Raw genomic sequence first — 23,447 nt, forward strand, 5'->3', positions numbered from 1 at the left:
TTGTGACCAAATGTACTTCAAATTCCATTTAGTTCTGATTTATATAATTTCATGAAAAGGCTCACAGATCATTCAGGAGTGTGAATTGCAATCTGCTGAGCTGACCCTACGCCAGGGTCCCCAAATTTCTCACATTTGGGAGATAGGAGAGGGGATGGGGGTGGTTTAAAGCTGGCTTCACATTTCACTGAAGTCAGGAAGGTAGATACATGTTTTATGGATTAGCTTCTAGAAGAGAGTGTGCCGGCATCCTTCTGGAGTAGCCTAGTTAATATGGCCTCCCCTTTTGTATAATCTGCACAGGCCAAGAAGTAGGAGGGTATTTTTGTGTTAGCATGTTGCTTCTGGGAACACCCCATGCTTGTAGGTTCTCTCACTGACAGTGTTGAGCACCTGCCAAAGCATTCTTATTTCCCCTTCCCTCAGAATGTTGTCACTGTCTATGTATTGGAAGTTAGAAGGTATTAGTGCTGCATGGAGGAGCTTAGAATGGTAGATGCATCCAACACACTGGGTTAATTTTTCAGGGTACACCAGCTACTCTCATAGCACAACGCTTGGCAATTGAAGGCCCAAGAGTTTCCGCCCCAGTGTTAAAACTTCCAGTGCTGGAACAGTCAACCTGCAATTGTTGCAGGCTGTCCAGTTTCCTGATGTTGTGCCAATCCCGCAGAGTTGTGGATGCTCACCAGGTTTTAGAGTTGGGTTTGCAAAACTATCATAATATGAAATTTGTATAAATCTTTTACTCAGCAATACATGATATTGATTACTTTTAGTTATAGATAGAAATGGTAAGTGTACATATGGAATTTAGCTCACTTAGTATTTCAGCCTTTTGGTTTAGACCTCTGTATTTTGTTTTTGTTTGTTTTTTTAATAGAGATGTACTTAAAAAAACATTTAAGAGACTTTTTTCCATTAAGAGAATATGTAACTGGCTATAAACAGTTCATAGCAGATTAAATATTTCTTTTTAATAATTCCCCTTTATTCCAGAAGAAGATACATGTATTTTGTACATATCTGTATGTTTAGCAAAGCTGCTGTTTTGAGTTACTCGGATATATACCCAACTTACACTGTGTCTTGGGGACCCAGATTATTTAATCTTAAACAAGGCTGCAATGGTGGAGATCCTCTATTGTAAGTAAAGCATTGCACCTAGCAGGAGAATCTGCCAGCATGTGTTATATAGCTGCATAAGGGAGGAAATACACTCTCTCTGGTATGTTCCAGTTTGCACAGTTTTGCCATTAATCATAAACCTAGTTAATAGCATTAGGCTCCAAATTATCAAATTATAAATTATCGAATAGTATTATTGGCAGAAATTGATGTAGATACTGGTGGGTATTCATCCATTAAGCTCCTTAATGCTTAACTGTTTTGTTAGATATGTTGGTTAATGAATACAGTGGCATGTAGACATTTCTATACCAAATGTATTGGACTGGCAATTGATTATCATTCTACTTTTTATTTTAAACCTCAGTTAGAGTTCATGCATGAATACTATGAGATTTAGCCATTCATTATTAGTGGTAATTTATTGTAGGACTACTTTGTAGTCTTTTGATACTTAGATTTTCTGGCTTTTATGAGAAGGTTCATAAACACTCTGTGAACCATAACAACAAACTATTGGTATCAAAGTGGTAAAATTGTCTCTTGCTGTGTTATAGTTTTATATGTTTCTGTTTAGGCTATGTTATGAATTTCTGCTGATTCAAACCTTGTCCTCAAATGTTACTGTTCACAGTCCTACAATAATCTTGTACAGGATATTTTTGAATGATTGTACAGGGTGGGAGAGAAAATATAAAATAAAATTGCTGGTGCTTTAAATGGCACAACTGTGCTCAGTTGGTGTGTGTAATTTTTTTAAAAAATACAAGGTGATGACAAATGTGTTTTGAAGCGTACTTTTAAAAGTTAATGTAAATATGTGTGCTTACAAACACACAACTGGCGTAAAATATTTTTTGCTTTTTTGCCTGTCCCTCCTTTCTATGTATATTTTGTAAATATACATAGTGCAGTAAATTTCATTGCTCACATTTAAGAATGACAGCTTTTATTTGCATTTATTTGCAATGAAAACAAAGATAATAGCATTTAGATGCACGGCTTCTTTTTTCCCCCAGGCTGCTGATATTGTTCAAATTATATATAATTTTTCTCCATCTATTCACATGTAATTTTTAAAACCATAATGGACAAAAGAAATTGGCTTTGGCCTTTTGATATGGGAACAAGACCTATGTACATATAATATTTTATATTTATCAAACAGGGAAATGTTGTACCCTGGCCTCAAGAGTCCATACAAGAGTACCCTTTCATGTGATGCAGTTTCTTTGTCTGCTGACTGCCATCAGTTCTGTGTTCATGTCCCTGTCCCTCCTTGTGCAGACCTGGCAATTCTGCTAGTAGCATCTCCAGTTGTTCTTTTGGAGCTGCTGCTTCCAGCAAAGCAAATTCAGCATGACTGAGGGACTCTGTGGGCTGACATTCAGTGACATCAGAGATAGGACAGGAGTTTCCAAATGGAAGGTACATTTTGTGACAAAGTTGCTGGGAAATGAGAGCATCTGTTTTTGTTATTTTCTTCTAAGTCTTCTTCTCTGTGCGCTATCTGCTGCTCTCAGGGCCTTTCGGTAGGATTGGTTTGTTGTGCAGCAAGTGTGCATTTATTTCTCCTTTGTTACGTACAATCTAAACGCCTTCCTTCAAGGATTTGCTACTCTTCAGGAGGGACTATTGCATTTTTCTCAGCACTAAAATGTATATTTTGTGTCTGTGGGGAAAATGCTATTCTTCCTAGAGGTAGTTCATTCGCTGCTCTCATGACAATCTTCGTATATTGGGTTTTGATACAGTGAGCGGTGATGAACACCGCGTTTTCTTTCTCCTTGGTGGTAATTTCATCCCAAGGAGGCAGTCTAGCTCCTTTAGATCTATGAACCTCTGTAGTTTTTTATTTCTTTATTTTAACAAATCTTTAGATTGTGGCTTAAGAACATAAGAGCCCTGTTGGATCAGACCAGTGGTCCATCAAGTCCAGCACTCTCTCTCACGCTATAGCCAACCAGTTCCTCTGGAGGTTCAACAACAGAGGCCAAGGCTTCCCCTGATGTTGCCTCCTGGCACTTGGATTCAGAGGCTGGCAGTGTCTGAATGTGGAGGTTCCCTTTAGTCACCATGGCTAGCAGCCACAAATGCCTGGCTTGGTTGAAACGCATTGTTAGGCTCAATGTGCTTCCCTTCTACTCACATATTTTGATTGCCCCCTTTTCTTTCTTCACATGTAATTTCAGGTTGCTGTTTGAGGATGGGCAGGATGAAATTTGAGTGCTATAGGGAGGGGATAGTAAGGAGGGAACACATTGAGCTTGCAGCATATTTCTAATCACTAACTGTAGTTTGGGTTGTTGAGAACATTGCACCTGAACTAACTGTGTATGCCTGTGGCATTCCCCTTGTTTGTTTTTAATCTCCAACATTGGGAGTGCTTAGCTAACTTTGCACTTAAATTGAAGACATCTAGAAAACCCTCCCTTTAAGAGATATGTTGCCTTCTACATGGAATGCACACCTGGCTGTATTAGGATGGAAATAAGAAAGACAGCATACCTACACCAACCTTTTTGTTCAGCAAGACTGTCTTGCCTCTTATATGTCGTCAAGATGTTGTGATGCCTTCACTGAATAAGGTCTGTCTGAGGTACACTGCCCAAAGTCTAGACTTTTTTTGTAGTGTCCCATTGACTGATTATGTGAAAAGACCCTGAAGTAACGTTGAAAGAACTGGAGAAACAAATGGATGCAGCCCAGCTCTCTTAAATCTAGTAAATCATTTTGCTTTTGAGGTCAAGGTAAAATAATTAGTACTTATCAACACAGCATACACTTGGTTCCTTCCATTAAAATCAGTGGGGAATCCATTAGTGGGCACAGAATTTTGGCTCAGTTCTCATATGCCATATTTGAAATGGGGGATCACTGAAAACATAATTGCATAGAGAGAGCTCCATGTTGCAAAGCTTTTTATAACCCCATGTGGTTCTACCCCAAGTTGTCATAAAATTTCTTTTTCACAGGGTTTGTGATGTCGTAGTTAAACCAGCTCATACAGTCTAATATCATATGGGGTTGTTCATATGGTTGTTTCCAGGGGGCACAGAGAATTGGTACTTGGAAGGGAGACTACCAAGGAAGACTGCAGAGGAAGGCAGAATCAAGCCACCTCTGCTTTCACTGGCATTGAAAGCCCCTTGCTGGAGTCTCCATAAGTTGGCTATGATTTGATGGCACTTTGCAAACACACAACAGGCCGCAGACTGCACATATGAATTACTGACCTATTGACACTCTCACATAATCTACTTTTTTACTGGATAGGCCCAGTTAGTATGTTACCTGTCTGCATAGTTAAGTTTGCAGTTGCTTAGATGATTTTCTCTGACCTCAGGTCATTTTCAGAGTCCCCCCTTTTTTCCAAAATAAATGTAGAACTAATGCAAGACCCCCCCCTTCTTCCTCACATATCCCCCCCCCCCAAAAAAAGAAGAAGAAAAGTCATTAGGTAGGATAGTAAAGTGCTGGCTCCTACTCACTGATCTTTTGGGGGTGTTGTAGACGTTGTGAGGCACTCTAGCAACATTGTGGAAATACTATGCCAGAATGAGTGTTTCCTTTAAAGGTGCTTTAGAGGGAGTAAATGATAGTCCTGGGTAAGGGATAGCTGGATAGCGCAATTCTGATAAAACTTTCTTGGGAGTAAGTTCCATTTACTAGATCTGACTAGGATTCTGAGTAGACCTGCTTAGCAATGCACTCACCATCCAGTAATCTAGAATACTTAAAAAAAACAAATACAACTTGATTCTGTTTACAATGTTTTGACTCATTAGCTCTTTCTAGAAAACACCTTTTATGGAAATGCAAAGCAGCACAGCCAAAATGGGACTTTCCCCATTTTTTAAAAAAGGCTGCTATTTGATTTATTATATTAGCATAATTTCTACCACCTATTTTCAAAATCTTTTTAACAAAAGTAATCAATTCTATTTCAAAGTATGTAAACAGAGTATGTAAACAGAGGCACCTTATAAACAAGAGTTTTTTTTTTAAAAAAGAATTATCTTATTGTGTCTATGTTTTTTTAAAAAAAATGTACGTGCAAAAAGTATAATTTTTATATAAAACCCAACCCAAATGGGGATAACAAACGTTGGTGCCTTTTTAACAATATTTTCTCTTTTCCTTTTCTTCCCGTCACCTTTTGCTTTTGTTTCATGTGTTTTGGTTGTGGCTTATCCTGTATGTTCTCCTCCTCATCCCACCTCTGCCTGTCTACATCTGCCATTTCATTTCACCCATACATCCTTAGCATGGCAAGGCACTGACCTGATGCATAATCACGTCTTGGCTGATGATGACCAATCAAGTCTAGACTCCTTGGGTCGTCGCAGTAGCCTTTCTCGTTTGGAGCCTTCCGACCTCTCTGAAGACTCTGACTATGACAGTATATGGACAGCCCATAGTTACAGAATGGGGTCTACATCTCGTAAGAGCTGTTGCTCGTATATCTCTCACCAGAACTAATGCACTTCTGAGCTTTTCTTAACAAATGCTTGTTGTATCACAGCCTGCTTTTCTTAGATGTTTTCTTGCAGTTTCCTTGTCTCTTTAATGTGATATTTGAATCACCTTTGGAAGAAATTTCTGATACTTCGGTCATACCTGGCGGGCTAAACCTACAGGATATTTTTAATATAAAAACTGGCAGCATTGATATGTAAGTTTGAATGGTCTGGGGTTTTTAAAGTATCATTTTAGCTATTCTTTCCTCCCCAGCACAGTCCCACTTTTTTATAGCACCTACTCGTGTTTTGTAAAACAACACTTGTGCCATGAGCATGGAAATAATTTAGCCTTACAGGCTTTATGAACAGCAAAAAAACAAAATAATTAAAGAAAAGCCTAACGATCTTGGCCAATTACAAGTTCGTTTTTAAAAAAAGAAGCAGGTTTGGTGGGTATTACTGTCAGTTTACCATATAATATACTTCAAAAGTTTGAGCTAGTACATTTTTCAAAAATTGGAAAGTTCTTCATTGCTCTAATAACTGCTGGCAAAGTAAGATTTTGCCATTTTATGCTACAATGTAGAAGAAACCAGCCATAATCCAGTGAGTTGTAATCAGCTCCGCTCCTCCAGGAGGGAGTTAGACGTGTATCCTGAACAGCAGATCCTCTTTTCTCCTAGATACACAGGAAGTTGAGGAGAGTTTCAAAACCAATTTGCAGCATAAATGTGTAGTTTCCTTCTTGGCATAAGTTAAGCCATATTCTGGACATGTGCAAAAACCCTTATGTATTTCATTGTTGTTTTTCTCTGGGTTGTGGGCCATGAGTTGCAGACATTCCAACGTCCTGTAAACTTACAAGAAATCATAGATCCCTATTTTCTGAAGGTGGGAGAGAAACCCTAAGTTCTTCTTGGAGGCAAGACACTCTCAAAATTTTCTTGTTAAGTCTTTTCTCCAGGTAGAATCTGGGATGGTCTTCCTGTTTTCACAAAAAGGGATCTATGATTTCTTCTTATATTTATGTTGGTTTTGAAGAGTCTGTGCCTTGTAGGCCACAGGGCAGGGGGTGTCGAATTTTTCAAAGTACCAAAGTCATGTATTCCTATTTTGTCCCCCCCCCCCTTTAGCCCATAATGGTAGAATTAGGGATGCCTCTTTATATTTCAGGTTACATCTGCAACATGTAATTTATATATTTCATAGATCCCTGTTGTTTTTATTCCAGCATCTATTGATACATTAGATTACCAGTATTCTTGAATAAGAGATGGGATGCTTTTTCTGTTCTGTTCTTATAAAATAGAATCTGATGATTTTGCAGGTAGCTCTGATGTGCAGGAAGAAATTACTAGGAGTTAATTTTTTTTAATAAGGACTAGAAATCCTGAGAAGGCAATATTTTTTTTCACAAGATACCAGATTTATTAAAACTGCTGTACCCAGTGTTCTAACACTACAAGCACATTAAATCAAGCCCTAGGGCTTTCTGACAGCTTGATAATAAATGTTTACAGATCCTCAGATGATACAGGTAGACTGCAGTTTTCACTGCTTAATTGTAGAATATAGTATTGGTAACCTACTGTTTTAAGCAAAGGTATTGGAACTGACATATAAAGATATGCAGCATAAAATTACTTGCATTTAATTTTACATAAAGTAATTCATAAATAAACATTACTAAATAGAAGTATTTGAAAGAGGGTTCTTATTCAGTGAGCCAAAGAGCTTGGAGGCCAGATGTATCTGTATGCTGAACCTGGCATTAACCGACAGCCTGATCCTTAGGCCAGAAAGAGGGTATTTGCTTTCATGCTGTGGCTGCAGTGATATGGAAGACTTGCTGCTAGAACTGTTGAGACCTTGATTAATGAATTAATATTGGAACTTCAAGTTCCAAAGGCAACCTCACCTTTAGAGAGTTCTAAGGCTGTCACAGCTGGGCACTTATTCCACTTTCCATATGATCTTGTACAACTCAGTGGTGAGCTGGAAGCACCAAGGCACAGCACCAAAGTTTGGTTCAGGTACTTCCTGTTTTGGTAGGGCCAGGCTCAGTTCCCTACTCCAGTCTGAGGGAGACTGATTATGGCATTGCAGTGGCACTAGGGTGTGTTTGTAGCTTACAGAGTACAGTATATTTTTTAAAAAGAGTGCTAAGGTCCAAAGCATACATGACACAGAAAATGCAAGTAGTGAACTCTTACCTGTTTAAAAAGTAAAAATCAGCTGTGGAAGGCACCAAGTTTGATCAGAGAATTGGGAGAGGGCAGGCTGGATTTTCCTCTCAAAACACTTCCCTGCTCAGGTGTTTTTCCATCAGTGGTGAGGGCAAAGGGTACAAGTGCCTGTATCTCATCCTGAGTGCTTGAGAAAGCTGAGATGGAACATTCTGAGCTGGAGAGGATGCAAGCTAAAGGAAATTCAATTCTGCCCACTCAAACTTGGAAGCTTTTTGGAGCTTCTTCTCCAATCACATCTTATGACCTATTTAGTCAAGAGAAGAAGTGGTAACGGGGGTGGCCAATGGTAGCTCTCCAGATGTTTTTTGCCTACAACTCCCATCAGCCCCAGCCATTGGCCATCTGGAGAGCTACCGTTGGCCACCCCTGGAGAATGTTTGTATGCTCATAGTGTAGTTATCAGCCTTTTAATTCTCATATTTTCAAAGTTACTATTCCCTTCTTAATGATGACAGTGAAGGCATAAACCGTTGTCCCAGTGATTTAGCAGTACTTCTCTGGTTTACACAAACACAAAAGGGAAAAAAGGAAAAGGCTATTTATTTAATTAATACATTTATATTGCTTTTTGATGTATCTTTTGAAATTCTGTGTCTGCCCCAGAACTTTACTTTCCCGCTCAGAAGGATGCTTGTTAACTGTAACAGAATATTCAAACTTTGAACATTTACCACCATTAATTATTGCAAGAGCTGTTGGGTCATCATCACAATGATGGCATGCTGCTGGGTTGGATCCCAAGATCCATGGATGCAGGGATCACATATCTGTCCTAAGTTCTCCTCCAGCCACTAGTCCTTTCCAGCTTCAGAAAATTCTTGGGGTTGTGTGAACTGCATGGTCTGATAGCCAGGTAGTTCAGGAGGCCACAGTGCGGAGAGGGAAAGGGGTGAAATTGCCCTAGTAGCAGAGGTCCAGGGACCACAGAAAAGCTACCACAATCCTGGAAATAAACTTTCCTGGCATTGGAAAAGACTGCTTGGCAGGAGGGGAATGCAGGAAAGATCTGTGACCATTAGTGCCTTCCTCTGATTGACCACCAGGGTCCAATCCATGACTTTCTTCCCTGTAACCTTACAATTAAAAAGTTCCCTGCCGGTATTTTCACTGTTGCAGACCGCTGATTTTTTATGAATGGATCTGAAGTATTAATGTAACAAGCATTTTAAAGAAATTCCAGTGTTAAAATGGTGGTATTGAGCCCCAAAGTTTCAGTGTTTTTTTCAATTTTGTGGAACTCAATTATATTAAATTAATGGTACCTTATGTTATGCAATTCTGTAAGATAAGTGTGTACAGCTAGTATTATAATGAAGGCGTACAGAATTTGAATTAGAATGTAGGTGTGAGCCATCATTGATCCCTTTCACATGGCTTAAATGGTATTGGCATTCAATTAGTATTTATGATAAGTTGACATTAAGCTATATTAATTGTGTGTTTTGCATTATCATGCCAAAACACGGTAATATGTATATATGACATTAAAAATGGGAAAAATTCTATATATTGTGCATTTCATTTGTTAACAGGAGAAGCCATCTTTTAGTAAGTTACTGACTTTTGAAAACAAAATATAGATGTATATCTGAATGTTTATTGTATTGTACAGTTTGCATTTTATTGTTTGTGGTGGCATATAACAACTAAGTGGGTTTTTTTAAAAGGTATCTGTTATGTACAGTTGAAATAAATTTTGCATTTACTATCCTGTGAGTTTAATATTAAATTATTGTACCATGAAGGGGGTGATGTACCTCATAATTTCATTTGTTGTTTTTTTTATAAAAATATTGGTGTGGTCAATCAGAGTGCTACAGGAAAGATGTTAATTTATAACTTTAATGTACTCTAATATAATCATCTTTTGCCCAAAGATCTGACTTCACAAAGATATACTTTCATGTTCCTTACTTTCTATGAGAATATATTTTCAGATATTTGTTGATTTGGAGAGTTTGACTTTGAGCCTGCTTTAACCACACACTGTGTACACCTAGTGGCTCCAGATGGAAATGCATTTCATCCAGTGTTTCTGTTACAACTGTGGATATCGAACCCATTTTACGTATCAGTAGAATATGTGGCTGGTGCTGGATCAAGCACAAATTATCAGGATTCTGTATAAGGAGGTAGTGTGTGCTCTTAAACATTGTTGTTGTATATTGGTAGGGGGCATGCTTATTAATGCTTATCTAGGAGAAAAGTGTCCAGATATTTAAATGAAGGACATCTCAGGTGTTTTCTGGGTAAAATTTAAAATATATAAATATAGCCTTAGAATTATTTCACACAGGCTGATCTACTAGTATTAAAAGAAGAAGGGGATCCATATGCACAATGACATCTCAGGTGAGTGAGGGAGCTTGCATTTGCATCAGTGCTCATGTACCCATGAGAAATCAAAGGATTTGAGTATGATATATCTGTAAGCTCACTCTTAATTATGGTAGAATTTTTACTTTATCTTTTATTTTAAGTTTTAAAAATCATCTGTGTCATTAATATAATTGCTAAAATTTTCATTCTGTGAGCTAAATAATACAAATATGCACTGGACCTGTTATACAAATATACACAGAAAGTATCACTTTTACTGCTATAGTTGCAAGTCATGTGACATAGGTGTGATTACTAGAAGAAAACCAGCATCTTGGTTAGTTAGGTAATGATGAACAGATCTCTATCTGAAGTATTTTAAGTGGTGTTCTTTATTGTAATTCAGAAGGTGAAAAGAGTGTACCCAAGTACATTTTCACAGATGTGCCTTAATTTTCAAAGCTGTGAGTGTGCCTGAATTTCAGATGACTCTACAAAGTGTGTGTTATTTGGCCAGACCACATCCACAATATTTTGGAAGTCCTCAGACTTGTGATTCATTTTAACATTCCAGCTGTATGAGATAATAATTTCCCAGTTTTTCTTCTTGCAAATACTCATTGCAGACTTAGGTTAATCTGTGTGTGTTATTTGGCCAGACCACATCCACAATATTTTGGAAGTCCTCAGACTTGTGATTCATTTTAACATTCCAGCTGTATGAGATAATAATTTCCCAGTTTTTCTTCTTGCAAATACTCATTGCAGACTTAGGTTAATCTGTGGGTTGGAGACTTGCTTTGCAAAAATGAATTGCAGAATTCTACTGAATGTTACAACAAATTGTGGTTTGTTAGATCTGGCAAGGCTTCAGTCTAAAAGCTTTTTTTGAGGAAGAAGAATGCAGGCTTGAGGATTTCTGATTCTTGCTCCCATCTGGGAGCAGTTTACAGGTTTCTAATCTTGAAATTCAACATTTTTTGAATCTATGATTCTTTGTGTACTTGAAAGGCTGAGATTTTAAATATTCATATGTAAGTTCACACGGTGAACTTACTTAACAGACTTTATTATCACAATTTGTATATAATTAAAAACCCTATATTGTGCTAATTTATGCATGCAATGTGTATAGTTTTTGCATATAATTCTTTCCAAGAACGTGATTTTAAATGGGCTCTGGTATGTCTGTTTAGCTGGGTCAGTTTCTTTAAAAAAAAAAAAATCCAGTTCCACATATGGAAATTTGATGTGTCAACAGTTCAAACCTCAAGAACAGCTACATTGTATGTAACAGTCTACTCAGCTAAGAAGAGTGAAATGCAGAGAGATTAGTGTTGTGTTAGTATAGAAGAATATTCAGGCAATAGAATTTCATGGAGAAATGGGATTTTTTATTGTAATAGTAATCTATAGCCATAAAATAAAGCCAAATTGAATACTGACACAAAAAAGTAAGGAAGAAAGAAGAAAATTACTAGTAAAAATACAATAGAATCTATATATCAAATTCCTAAGTGTGCCCCCTATCTGTAGGTACCTAAATCCACAAATAGGGGACACACTTACCCCAAATAGTATTTTCTGCAATCTCTCTAGGTTTACAGAAAAATCTGAAAACTTTTAAAAAAATACACTGGGGAGGTTTAAATTCCCCCACAAAATGAAAAGTGTTGTCTGCACATACACAGAGAATGCACTTACTGTGGAACAGCTGGAGAGGGGCCTGGGCAGTTGCTGCTGCAGGGCAGCTGCCACAGCAACAGACCCTGGGAGCAGCTCCAGGCCCAGCTGTAGCAGCATATGCCAGGAGTTGCTCCCAAGTTCAGAGAAGCTCCCAGACACCACTGCTGCTGTGGAGTGCAATTGGAGGGATCACCCCCATTGTGAGTTTCACAGGTCTTCCTATAATAGTTGATATGACTAGATCAGTCTTTTGGCAAATAACACTGGTGTCTGTGTTTGACTCAAGATACTTTGTGAAGTTAGCTCTTGTAGATGTTCTATTAAAATGCAGGTTTTATCATATTTTTAATTTAAATGTATTTCAGAGTATATCTTTAGCTATGCCAAATTTAAATGACTGTCTTAGTGTAAACCCCAAAATTGTTTAGATGTTCCTTACTGAAACTGCTTGGTTGTGATCCAGAACAAATGGCTGCTTTTGTTCTTTTCAGTCTCACAGTTTTTACTGCTGTGGCCTTTGGGTTGCTTTCAGAAAAAGAAACCAAGCAATATTAAAGTATATACTTGACAGTTGTTTTGGTAGTAAATGTCCTTTCAGCCTACTGATATAAAAGAACGAATGTAGGCATTCTCCTGAGTTAAAATGTGTAATCCTTTTCTCAGTTGGTCGGCAACCCAGAAGCATTTCTTTGAAAAGGCTACACGGGAAGTCTGTATAAGGTGTGTAATTTGATAACTGCAAATAACCTTGAGTTATGTAGTTTGCTGTGACAAGTGAATAGATGTTAGCTTATATGTTGTAGGTGTGTTTTTGAAAAACTGATTTAAGCTATTGTAGGTTTTGTATTGTTGAACTTAACTTTATTTAGAATACTTTGTGGTTTAAAATGTTTTGTTGGCTATGTTAGATTTGAGTCCAGAAGCACCTGAGAGACCCAACAAGATTATGGGGATATGGGAAGGATATTTGTCTCTTAAAAGCTCAGACCCTGAAAGTCTTTTAGGTGCTACTGGATGCGAATCTAGCCTTTCTGTTGCAGACCAAAATCGCTATTCTCTGAAACTATCTTATTGGTTATATGTTTATCTAATTTGTGCTTTATCAGTCCTCTGACTGATGATTGTGCTCGACTGACTAATTTTACTTATTTGCATAGTAATTTATGATGGTGGGGGAAGCTGGTTAAAAAAAACCTCTTTGATGGAGAAAGGGTATCTGAGAGTAAGCTCCTCTTTTCACTTGCAACAAAGGCAGGATTTTTCAAATTTCCATTGTTCCTTTTTGTGGGAGGACAACCCATTTCCAGCCCTACTTGTGCCAAGTGAAGAAGGCAAGGCTCAGATTAGGAAGATCACTTTTTGCTCTGTCTCTTTTCATCCTCTCCTTGAATATACATGGTCAGGTTGTGAATGGAGTCACCACACACTTGCCAGTAAATGTGTGCTGATGACCACCAGCTCACCAGAGCCTGCAATTAAGAAACTCGCTGGTAGCTACAGAAAGGGTGTCAGGTACAAGTAAGAAGGGTGCAGTATTTAAATACCAAAATCTTCTAAAATGCTCAGTGTGGTAGCTGTTTCAAGAGTGTGCCAGGCTGCCAAAGTAGAGCACAAACATTTGGTACCAGACAGGTCTTTTTTTGAGGAGGAATGCAGTTCCGGCTGGCTTGGCCAGGGCTCCAGCTCAAAAAAAACCCCCGGTCTCTGGCAGAGGGAAGGCACCTAGGCAGCCATGCACTCCCAGACCTCACACTCTGTCCTCTTTGCTGCCTCCAGCCTCTAACAAGCTTGCAAAGAGAGCAAGAAACATGGAGCCACACATGAGCACCTCCTCCTGGGAGAAGTTAGACCTGCTGCTGCCTGCTTTGCCACACATGGCTTGCTCTCTCTGGCCATGTTTTTTTGGGGGCAAAACAAGGTCTCTCATTGGGCTGTGTGAGAATACACATCTATGAAATGCAGCTGATGGCACTGTACTATTCTTTCTGGAAAGTAACCTACTGAACAGGTGCTGTCAGAGGGTGTGGCCTAATATGCAAATAAGTTCCTGCTTGGCCTTTTCTATTAAAATAAAAAAAGCCCTGGCACCAGATATGCCAATGGGCCCTGTGACAGCTTTTCAGAATATTAAGACTAGAATCCCCAGACCACAGTGGCAGATTTGCTAGAGAAAGTACTTACACCTTTCAGCATCAAGCACCTACAAGATGGACTTTGAGAGAGGGACAAGATCGCTAAAGTTGTCCATATTCATGGCTGATGACAGCCTAGATTACATACATGTTTCACAACAGTGTTCATACATTTAGTTTTGGTCTCAGTCATATGCAACACTTTGTGGCTGAAGTAGTGAAATGTGGAGGCTGAGTGTAATCTGCTTTGTGTCGTATAAGCCTCTGCTTAGTTGGCAAGATTACAACAATACCAGCCCATTCAGTAATAAGCACAAAAATACTACCTGAAGAGTTCATTTCCCTCCCTTTCAGTTCCTTTTTTAAACTCTCCTCTGATAATTCTAGGGATTTCCCATGTTGGCAGGGAACAGTGCCTCGCGATACCAGGCCTCACCTGTAGACAGAGACTTGGGCACTTTCCTAAGCCTTGAAATAGTTCTCCATGAACAACTTTGTGAAGGATATTTGGAATAGCAATACTCCTAAGTCATTCCTTGCTACCTCCCAACAAATACTTTCACCTAGATTTAGATCATGTGAGATGTGCCTTAAATTGCTGAAAGCTAAGAACCCTAGATGCTGAACCTTTGAAAAACTACCATCATGAAAAATGTATTAATCTTTGTAGTCTAAAAAAAGGAAGACTACAGAGCCATCTGAGACCTGATATTTTGCAACAAGTTCATCAGACATCTCAAATTCATATGGAAGCACTCTGAACAATAGAAGAAACTCTTTGAAAAGGAAACATTCTCATTCCCATAGATTTCATGAAAGCGTATTGTCATATTCCCATTTGATGATGATATTGGATTAATACCCCACCCTTCACTTTGAATCTCAGAGCGGCTTACTCTCCTTTACCTTCCTCCCCCACAACAGATACTCTGTGAGGTGGGGGGAGGGGGCTCTGTGAGAGCTATGGCTGACTCAAGGTCATTCCAGCAGCTGCATGTGGAGGAGTGGGGAATCAAACCCAGTTCTCCCTGATAAGAGTTTGTGCATTTAACCACTAAACCAAACTGGCTCTTTACTTACAGCCATTGCGGGTTCCTTCCTTGGTGTAGAACATATTAAGTAAAAGGTCTTCTAATTTGACCTCATGGTTCTCTAGTAGGTCATGTTTGTCTCTAAGGCATACTTGTTTATGCATATCTGGACTATCTCAACATACCTGATGAACCAGGGCTATCTAGATAAGTGTACTGAATCCAACCTAGGAATTTAGAAGGGATTGTTAGGAAAGGAACTGAAAGTATTTGGGTCTTTCAGAAAGAAAGACTTTGGAGCAGGGGACACAGTGAAGTTCATAGTAGTATGCATGAAGTGGATGGAGGCGATAGAGAGGTCTTTCTTTCAGTGCTAGAATTTGAGATCATCCATTGAAACCGAGGATCAGAAATTTGGGGGAGAGAAACAATTCACATAATGTGTAATTAATTTTTTGAATTTGTTGTCACAAGATGTAGAGATTGCCACTTAGCTGTGGAAGAGGGTTTGACAAATTTATGTGCAAGATAGGCATATCAGTGGCTAATCCATGGTGTGCACTTCCATATTCAGAGGCAGTATACTTCTGAATGCTGTTGCCTAGAAAGGAGAGAGGCTACTTCCTTCATGCTATGTTATGTTTCCTGGAAGAACCCAGGTTGTCATAGCTGGGAATGATGCTGAGGGCTCCATCCAGTATCAAGTACACTTATTTTCAACAGGATCCTCCAGAATGTTATGCTCCACTGAAGAAATGAAATGCTGGGCTAGCAGTTTCTCTTAAATGGATACCTTTCTGTGCGAGAAGTAAACTGGTCCAGAATGTGCATCATCCGCTCAAGCAAATAATAATCACATACAAGTTGTTATCGTAGGAACATACAAAGTCATGGAAGGCTATCCTCAACAGGGGAAGAGATTTCTGAGAGGGAGAGGAAGGCTTCTCAAGAATAGAGGACTCTCCCATGGTTCCCTGCTTGATCCAAGGCTCCATGCACTGTAGGATCTCCAGGAAAAACCCCCCTCAAACCTCTTCTACAAACAGCAGGCTTCTGTTCAAGACCCAGTGGTACAGGTAGATCAGGAAATTCTTGGGTGGACCTGCCCACTTCAGTCTTCCCAGAACTGAAGAAGGCAGAGCCAGAACTGAAACTTAGACTAGGAGGAGAAGCACACACCTGGCAGCTCAAGGCCTCTTACACTGCAGTCTTACTGAGAAGGAGAGCCTAGAATTCTAAGGCAGAGACCCTCAGCCTTTTTGAGCCTAAGGGCACATTTGAAATTCTGATAAAATGGCTGTCACAAAATGACCATTCATAAAAATGGCTGTCAAAAAATGACTGCTGCAGCTTACCTTCAGTCACACAGTGAGGATCCTTGTGCTATGTAGTGCTTTAAAAAAAAATCTACATATTCAATCATATCACCAGTGGCCAAACAGAAACCTTGCAGGGCAGCCCCACCTGGTCCCACACACTTTATAGCAACAGTTGGTAGGACTTCAGAGCACCCATATGCACCATGTTTTTGGAGATCCCTGTTTTAGGGTTTGGCAGGATCAAGGACCCTACTCTGGCTATATGGAAGAGTTGGGCTATCAGTTCCTTATATAATGTTTGAATGTTAGCCTGTAGTGGTTTAGCATGGGGGTGGGTGGGAAACTCATACTTTCACCTGGACATGCCCCTGCTGGGCAACTCTTGATGCTTCTTGTGGACATCCAAAGTCTCCTTGTGAATTGGCAGACAGCTGTAGCTTGGCTCAGTCTTAGCTGCCTGCCTGAGATCCCATTCCTGCATTCCTGACAAGTCAGTTGTATAATAGGTCAAGCTGCCTTAATATTGTCTATTCTGCTATGAGCAGCTCTGCAATGTCCAATGCAGAGCACCTGCTACTAAAGAGTGAAGGTCTGAATCTTGAGAACATCTGTATTCGATAAATTCATTCTATCATTGAGCCATAACCTTCCTCTTGTTTTCTCCACTAATCATTTTGCTTCTAGTTGTCTAATAAAGGCATAACTGAAGGGCATTCGGAACAATACCAAACTATGAAGTTGATAAATGCACTAAAAATGACATAACGTTCCTTGGAAGTGCTGTCTGTTTAATTGTGACACTGCCAGCCAAATAGGTCAGCTGTTTTTTATGGGCTTTAAAAAAAAATTCTGTTACTTAGTTACTTGGTGCTGGGAAGAGTGGGGTTCCAGTGGCATAGTGTTAAATGGTATAGACCGGTGCAATTTTTGTGAGAGGAGATTCTGTAGATGAGCTTTGCTTTGTGTTCACAGTCTAACTAGTCAGTACACAAGGCTGGCAAGGAATTTTTCCCTGAGTTAGATGGACAAGAGACAGAGAGAGACTGGTAGTCTTCATATTTCTGTCTTAATGTGCTGTTCAATTTTGCTTGGGTTTCCTAGAGCTGCCTCCTTTATGGGAACCTTGGTGGGATATACCTTGTTGTCTGTATCTGGCATGTGGTGGTTTAGTTTCTGTGATTTTGTTGGATTATGATGTATTGAATGATAGTGATAATGATCTCCCTCCATTTGAAGATTATGGAACCTTACAGCTAAGTATGGCTTATATAGCTAATATCTTTGGTTACCGTACAAGAAAGGACCACTTGATTGCCAGGATAAGAAACCAACATTTGAATTCAACCTTGTATGTCTCTTGGACTCTAGAAACTGAAATAAGATGAAATAAGATGTGAAGTGTAACATTGAGGATGAGATCACCAATGAACAATTTTGAGGGGTCCTATGTAGGAAGAATGCAAAGGCACACATGGACCACAGATATTTCCAGCCTTTCCCAACTTCAGAGACCTTTGAGACCTCTTAAAAATAATTCTGGTTGTTGGAACCTCATGGGGAAAATTCCACAGGGCATGGGGAGCTGTCTAAAGAAGGCAAAATTGGGTGAAATTGCCCTTTTTTCCTTTTCTTCTGACATAAGAAGCTCTGCGAGTGAAAATGGTAGCAGCTTGATCCAACTTGACTCTTCTTTGGCCAGCCCTGATGCCATGTGTTTATATTCCTAAAAGTTGCCAGACTTTATATGTAATTGCTAATAATGAAGTGTGGTTTTCCTATATGAAATACACTTGTAAAGTAAGTCCAATTTTAACCCTTTCTCAAGATCATAGTCCTTTGATCCCATGGCTTCCCCAGAGAAAAAGGTTCTCTAGTATGGTCCTGTGCTAATACTCCTCCATAAGCACACAATAATCTTGTTAAAATCCAAAATATATAAGTTGTGGACAATGAGCTTGCAAGCACTTCTAGTGTATCCTATCCAAAGAAGCTCTTAAAACACAACTAGGGCCATTTCCATTTGGGTTATTTCTACATGGGTTATCTGCCTGGAGTTCGTTGCAATTGGAAAGTAGGTGTTTTTACTGATCTCCACAGCATTGTGTCCTTCCAGTGGCTATTTCCTCCCCCCCTGTCATGGCAGGGGAACAGCTGTTTGTGTTTTTAAGAAGTTATCAGTTTCATATTGTTATATTGATGTACGTTTACAACAACAAGGGTAACAGGGCCTGTGAATTCCCAGTTCTCATTTTCCAAAAAAGTTAATCTTCAATTTCAGAGGTGCAAAGGGATACAGAAGAAGAAGAGATTGGATTTATACCTTGCCCTTCACTGGGAGTCTCAGAGCGGCCTACAGTTTCCTTCCCCTCCTCTCCACACAACAGACACCCTGTGAGGTAGCTGAGAGCTCTTTTGAGAATAGCTCTGAGAGAACATGTCACACCAGCAGCTGCATGTGGAGGAGTGGGGAATCAAACTCAGTTCTCCCAGTTTAGAGTCTTTGCACTTAACCACTACACCAAACTCGCTTTTGCCAGAAGGAAAGGCATATCTCCACATTTACTGCTATAGCACTGCACCGTATGAGCAGCTGCATCAGCAACAGGGAAATAATACAAGCTTGTTCCCACATACAAATCACCATTGTTGGTATAACATCGTTTACTCCTGGTTTCAAAAATCTTTAAATGCACTGAAAAGTAGCCTGATGTGAACTTCATCTGTATATATAAGGAGGGGCATGTATGTGTACAATCCTGTAAAAACAGTGATTTCCATTCTAAATTGTACCAGTTCTATTGTGATTTGCCAGTTCTTTCTATGTTTAGTATATCAATCAGTTGTAGCTTTTGTTTCATTTGTGGCTTTTCCATTTTCTTGAAATTTGTTTGACCAGCTGTTGTAAAAGACAGCTTGAAAACCATTTGGCATCTGTCTGTGTGTTCTGTTTTGAAATGCTGTTGATTAGTCAGAACTTTCAGCATACCAGTTTCCTCAACTCCTCTGTGCATTTTGCTTCGTGTTAATTCTGTAGCCTTATTGAAAACCACCTTGAGCATTAAAATCTGCTCTTTGATATCTTCCTATTGCCCTTTGATAGGCTTTATCATTGACAATGTATTGTCATTTAATTTAAGATATTTTATACCATTTTCCTTAAAAAGCTTAGCGTAGCATGGAATTCTTTGGCAATGGCTGTCTTCTTTCTTCCTGTCATCCATGATAACAGGAATGATTAATCCATTTAAAACTGGGAATCATATTCCGTAGCATTTCTATTCAAGTAATTTCAGACATGCCTCTCTCATATCAGAAGTATGGCTCACTGTTGTATTAGTTTATGAGCCACCTTGAGCAGGTCTCTGGAAAGATGGCATATACATATCCTGAATAAATAAACAGCAATTATTTATACACACACACATTATTTATCACATAGGATAATAAGCAACAATACAGTAAATTATTTTTAAATAACTGATAACTAACAATAAAGATAAATGTTTTTACTCTGCTTTCTGCCCTCTCACAACCAATTCCCCCCTCCAACTGCTACCCTTTCAACATGCTGAGCTCTCAGGCACTCACTATCAGGAGAGCTTTCTGCAGAAGCTTACAGTGCCTTACACATGCCCAGTATTTAGTGTGGTGCAGCAAATGCTTTCTCTCTCTGTCGCTGTGGTATATCGTTGCTGTAGGTAACGACACCACAAAACACCTGTATTCTTTCATTGTCCTGTGTTGCATTCTTCCATTGACTTGAGTGAAGTGCATTTTGGACTCAAAAGTGAAGTACATTAAGCACTTTCAAGACTATATGCTGAAGCTTTTTTCTTCACCATGAATGCTAATGAGCTCCTTAGCTGCTGGTTGTTGCATCACCTTGCAGATGATATGAAGCAGCCTAAGGAGAAATAAAAAGTGTTCTTCAGAAGGGCTTGAGAAGGCTTTCCCCCCCCCCCCTCCCTTTTATAGTACAGACCACAATGGGGGAATGATTGCTAAGATATTGAATAGGCTAACATCAGATACACCTTGCTTGTTGAGTTTGGTACATGAACTACATTAAGTATATTTTCAGGTTTACATAACGGTATGAAAAGAACTGTGGGATAAAATTGAAGCTAATGTGGGAAGGGCAATTGGCTTCTCCACAACTGTTGTCTGCTTGGTGTTATTCTCTTTGAAGGGTAGCCTGTATCAGAGACGATAAGGAACCTCATTCTCTTCTGTGTCACTTTCATATTGTACCTCTAGGGTAGAGGTGTGCATTTAGATCTACTTAAGTTGAAAATATACCCCCCAAATGCCAATAAGTTATTTTTTCAGGTATATTTCAGCATCCAAATGTATCTGGGTTTTTTTGGGAAAACAAGGGAGAAATCCTAGAAAAATCCCTGGTTATATTTGGGAATTACCAGTAGATCTGAAAACAGCAATAGGCAGGATCTTCTGCCTCTCATCTGTTTGTCAGGCTTCTGCTGTCCCTTTAAACTTTAAGGAGGCTGCAGAAGACAACCTCCGCAACCTCAGATTGGGACTGGTTTTTCCTGCAGCCTCATTTAAACTGGGCTGCAAGAGAAGTCAACCCAGCATCAGCCTCGGCTAGGACTGGCTCTTCCTGCAGGTCAGTTTAAACCTGCAGGAGAGGATCTCTTGCAGGAGACCTGCAAGAGAGGATCAACTGGGGCAGTGGGAGCTCAGAGCTCCCTGCCACCTTGACTGAGGCTGGCTCCTATTGCATATCAGTTTAAACCAAGCTGCAAGACAAGTCAGCTGAGCATCATCCAGGGCAGTGAGAGCTGAGAACTTCCCTCTACCTTGGCTTAGTGTTGGCTTCTATTGCTGTCCAGTTTAAAACTGACTGGTATTCCTCACATACTCGTATCTCCGATTACAATGCTTCACAGAGAGCCAGTTTGGTGTAGTGGTTAAGTGGGCAGACTCTTATGTGGGTTTGATTTCCCACTCCTCCACATGCACCTGCTGATGTGACCTTGGGTCAGCCACAAGTTCTCTCAAAGCAGTTCTGCTCAAGAGCAGTTCTGGGAGAGCTCTCTCAGCCCCACCTACCTCACTGGGTGTCTGTTGTGGGGAGGGGAAGGGAAAGGAGATTGTAAGCTGCTCTGAGACTCCTTCAGGTAGTGAAGGGTGGGGTATAAATCCAATCTCCCACTCCTCCTCCTCTTATTTTCCAGATGATTATGAAATGTGCTACCATATCAGAGCAGTTTATACTTGGGTGTTTCTGGAAAGGCTTTAACCTCTCATTCCAGACCAAGATGAGGGCCTTGATTGGCAGCCCCTGGGCAGCAGGGAAGCCCATTCAGAAGACAGAGGATAACAAAGAAAAAAAGTGACTCTTGAGGAACAACAAGATAAGTGAAGCAAAGGATAGGAAGCAACAGAGACAATACGTTGATGTCACTCCTGCCTAAGTACCAGGGAAGAATAGTGGCATCACAGTGTGTGCTGGAGATGTTAGCATATTTTTGATAAAATCTGCATAATAAACATCCTAGTTTGCAGCAATGAGATTTTCATGACTTCTAAAGGTAAAGGTAGTCCCCTATACAAGCACCAGTCGTTTCTGACTCAGGGGTGATGTTGCTTTCACAACGTTTTCACGGCAAACTTTTTACAGGATGGTTTGCATTGCCTTCCCCAGTCATCTACACTTTCCCCCCAGCAAACTGGGTACTCATTTTACCGACCTCAGAAGGATGGAAGGCTGAGTCAACCTTGAGCCGGCTACCTGAACCCAGCTTTTGCCCGGATCGAACTCAGGTCGTGAGTGGAGCTTAGGACTGCAGTACGGCAGCTTTGCCACTCTGTGCAGATAGTAAGAAAATAAAGAGCCAAGCAGATTATCAAGTGTTGCTGTCAGATAAAACTCAGAGGGAAAAACTGGTGAGCAGCTTTCTGGCAACCTCTCTCTTCCCTTTTACATTCACTGCTAGGTGGTTAAGGCCAATGGAGCAAGATCAAATTTGACCTGTATTTCTCATGCTCAGTATAGCAAGGGAATTGGAATGATGATAGGTAAAAGAGCCAATCATATATTACCTTGTAGTCTTTTGTGATTTCTTTAAAAAGTTATCTAACTGATTGCCAAATCCTGAGGAGAATTTTCTTGGCCTTGATCACCTTGTGCTGTTAAATGTGCCCCCCCCCCCCCCCAAAATCATGTTTTAGTTAGGACCTAATTTACAGACTGACCTGAACTGTTCGGGCATATTTTTATGTAGTGTAGTGATCTGTCCTTAAGAATACTTCTGCATACTCACAGAAATCTCTTCCAGACACTTTGGAGTGATGTGGAGAAAATCTTGCATTAATTCATCAGGTTCTTGACATATTTCGCTTCCTGCATTAAATTAATGATTTTTTTTTATTTTAAAAGTAAAACATTCCACACAAAGGTTTTCTCTGAAGGAAATACACTTTGTTCTAAAAACTTAGAATTCTAATTCTTAGAATTGGGTATAGTGGGGTTGCATCCTGTAGTTCGTTTCCTCTGTGTGAGATCTTTCTCCGTTCTGCAAATGGCATGCAGAATAAATGGCCCGGTCCACAAAAGCAGCTCCTTAAATCTTCTGGGATTGAATTCCAGTGAAGATTCAGCTGTCCTGGTCCAGCCAGGGGAGGGGGCCTGCCCCCATCCAACTGGCCTGCTGCTGATGGGCTCCTATCTTGGAGCCCAGGTCGGATCACTGCTGCCCCTTAACCTCCACTGGGGAGCTAGGTACAAACTCCCCCCTCACTCCCAAGCCCCCTAGCCTCAAAAGCAACCTTAGGTAAGTCTGGGACTTACGAACTGTAGCACCCAATCCTGCATTTTTAAATACTTCCCTGTGCTCAAGTGCCAGTCATTTTCTGTGATCTGGTGATGAATGCTTCAGGTAAGATTATTAGGCCTTGCTTATAATGACACCAGGCACATTAGCAATGATAGTATCAATGCAGAATACCAAATGTTGTTTTTAAAAGGAAAATATTTAATGTACTTTGACATGTTTGATGGTCACATCAAATTTGCTCAAGATGATGGTAGGTTGAAGAAATAACTACATAGGTGCTTGTTTAAATAACACATAACATGTATATAACACTTTTTGTG

At 39.8% G+C, this 23,447-nt stretch overlaps 1 protein-coding gene across 6 annotated transcripts in view; it reads left to right on the forward strand.

Moving 5' to 3' along the window:
• ARHGEF7 (Rho guanine nucleotide exchange factor 7) overlaps positions 1-23,447 on the forward strand; it is a 143,743-nt gene that overhangs the window by 108,773 nt on the left and 11,523 nt on the right. For 3 of the 6 annotated variants that reach the window (XM_060233704.1, XM_060233703.1, XM_060233705.1), the window contains one exon: positions 5,396-5,572. The exons of the other annotated variants lie outside the window; for them this stretch is intronic. In XM_060233704.1, the coding sequence (XP_060089687.1) occupies positions 5,396-5,572 (177 nt within the window). The remainder of the gene's footprint in view (positions 1-5,395; positions 5,573-23,447) is intronic. 6 annotated transcript variants of the gene reach the window in all.

This window comes from Heteronotia binoei, chromosome 3 (genome assembly GCF_032191835.1).
Source record: "Heteronotia binoei isolate CCM8104 ecotype False Entrance Well chromosome 3, APGP_CSIRO_Hbin_v1, whole genome shotgun sequence".
Lineage (NCBI taxonomy): Eukaryota > Metazoa > Chordata > Lepidosauria > Squamata > Gekkonidae > Heteronotia > Heteronotia binoei.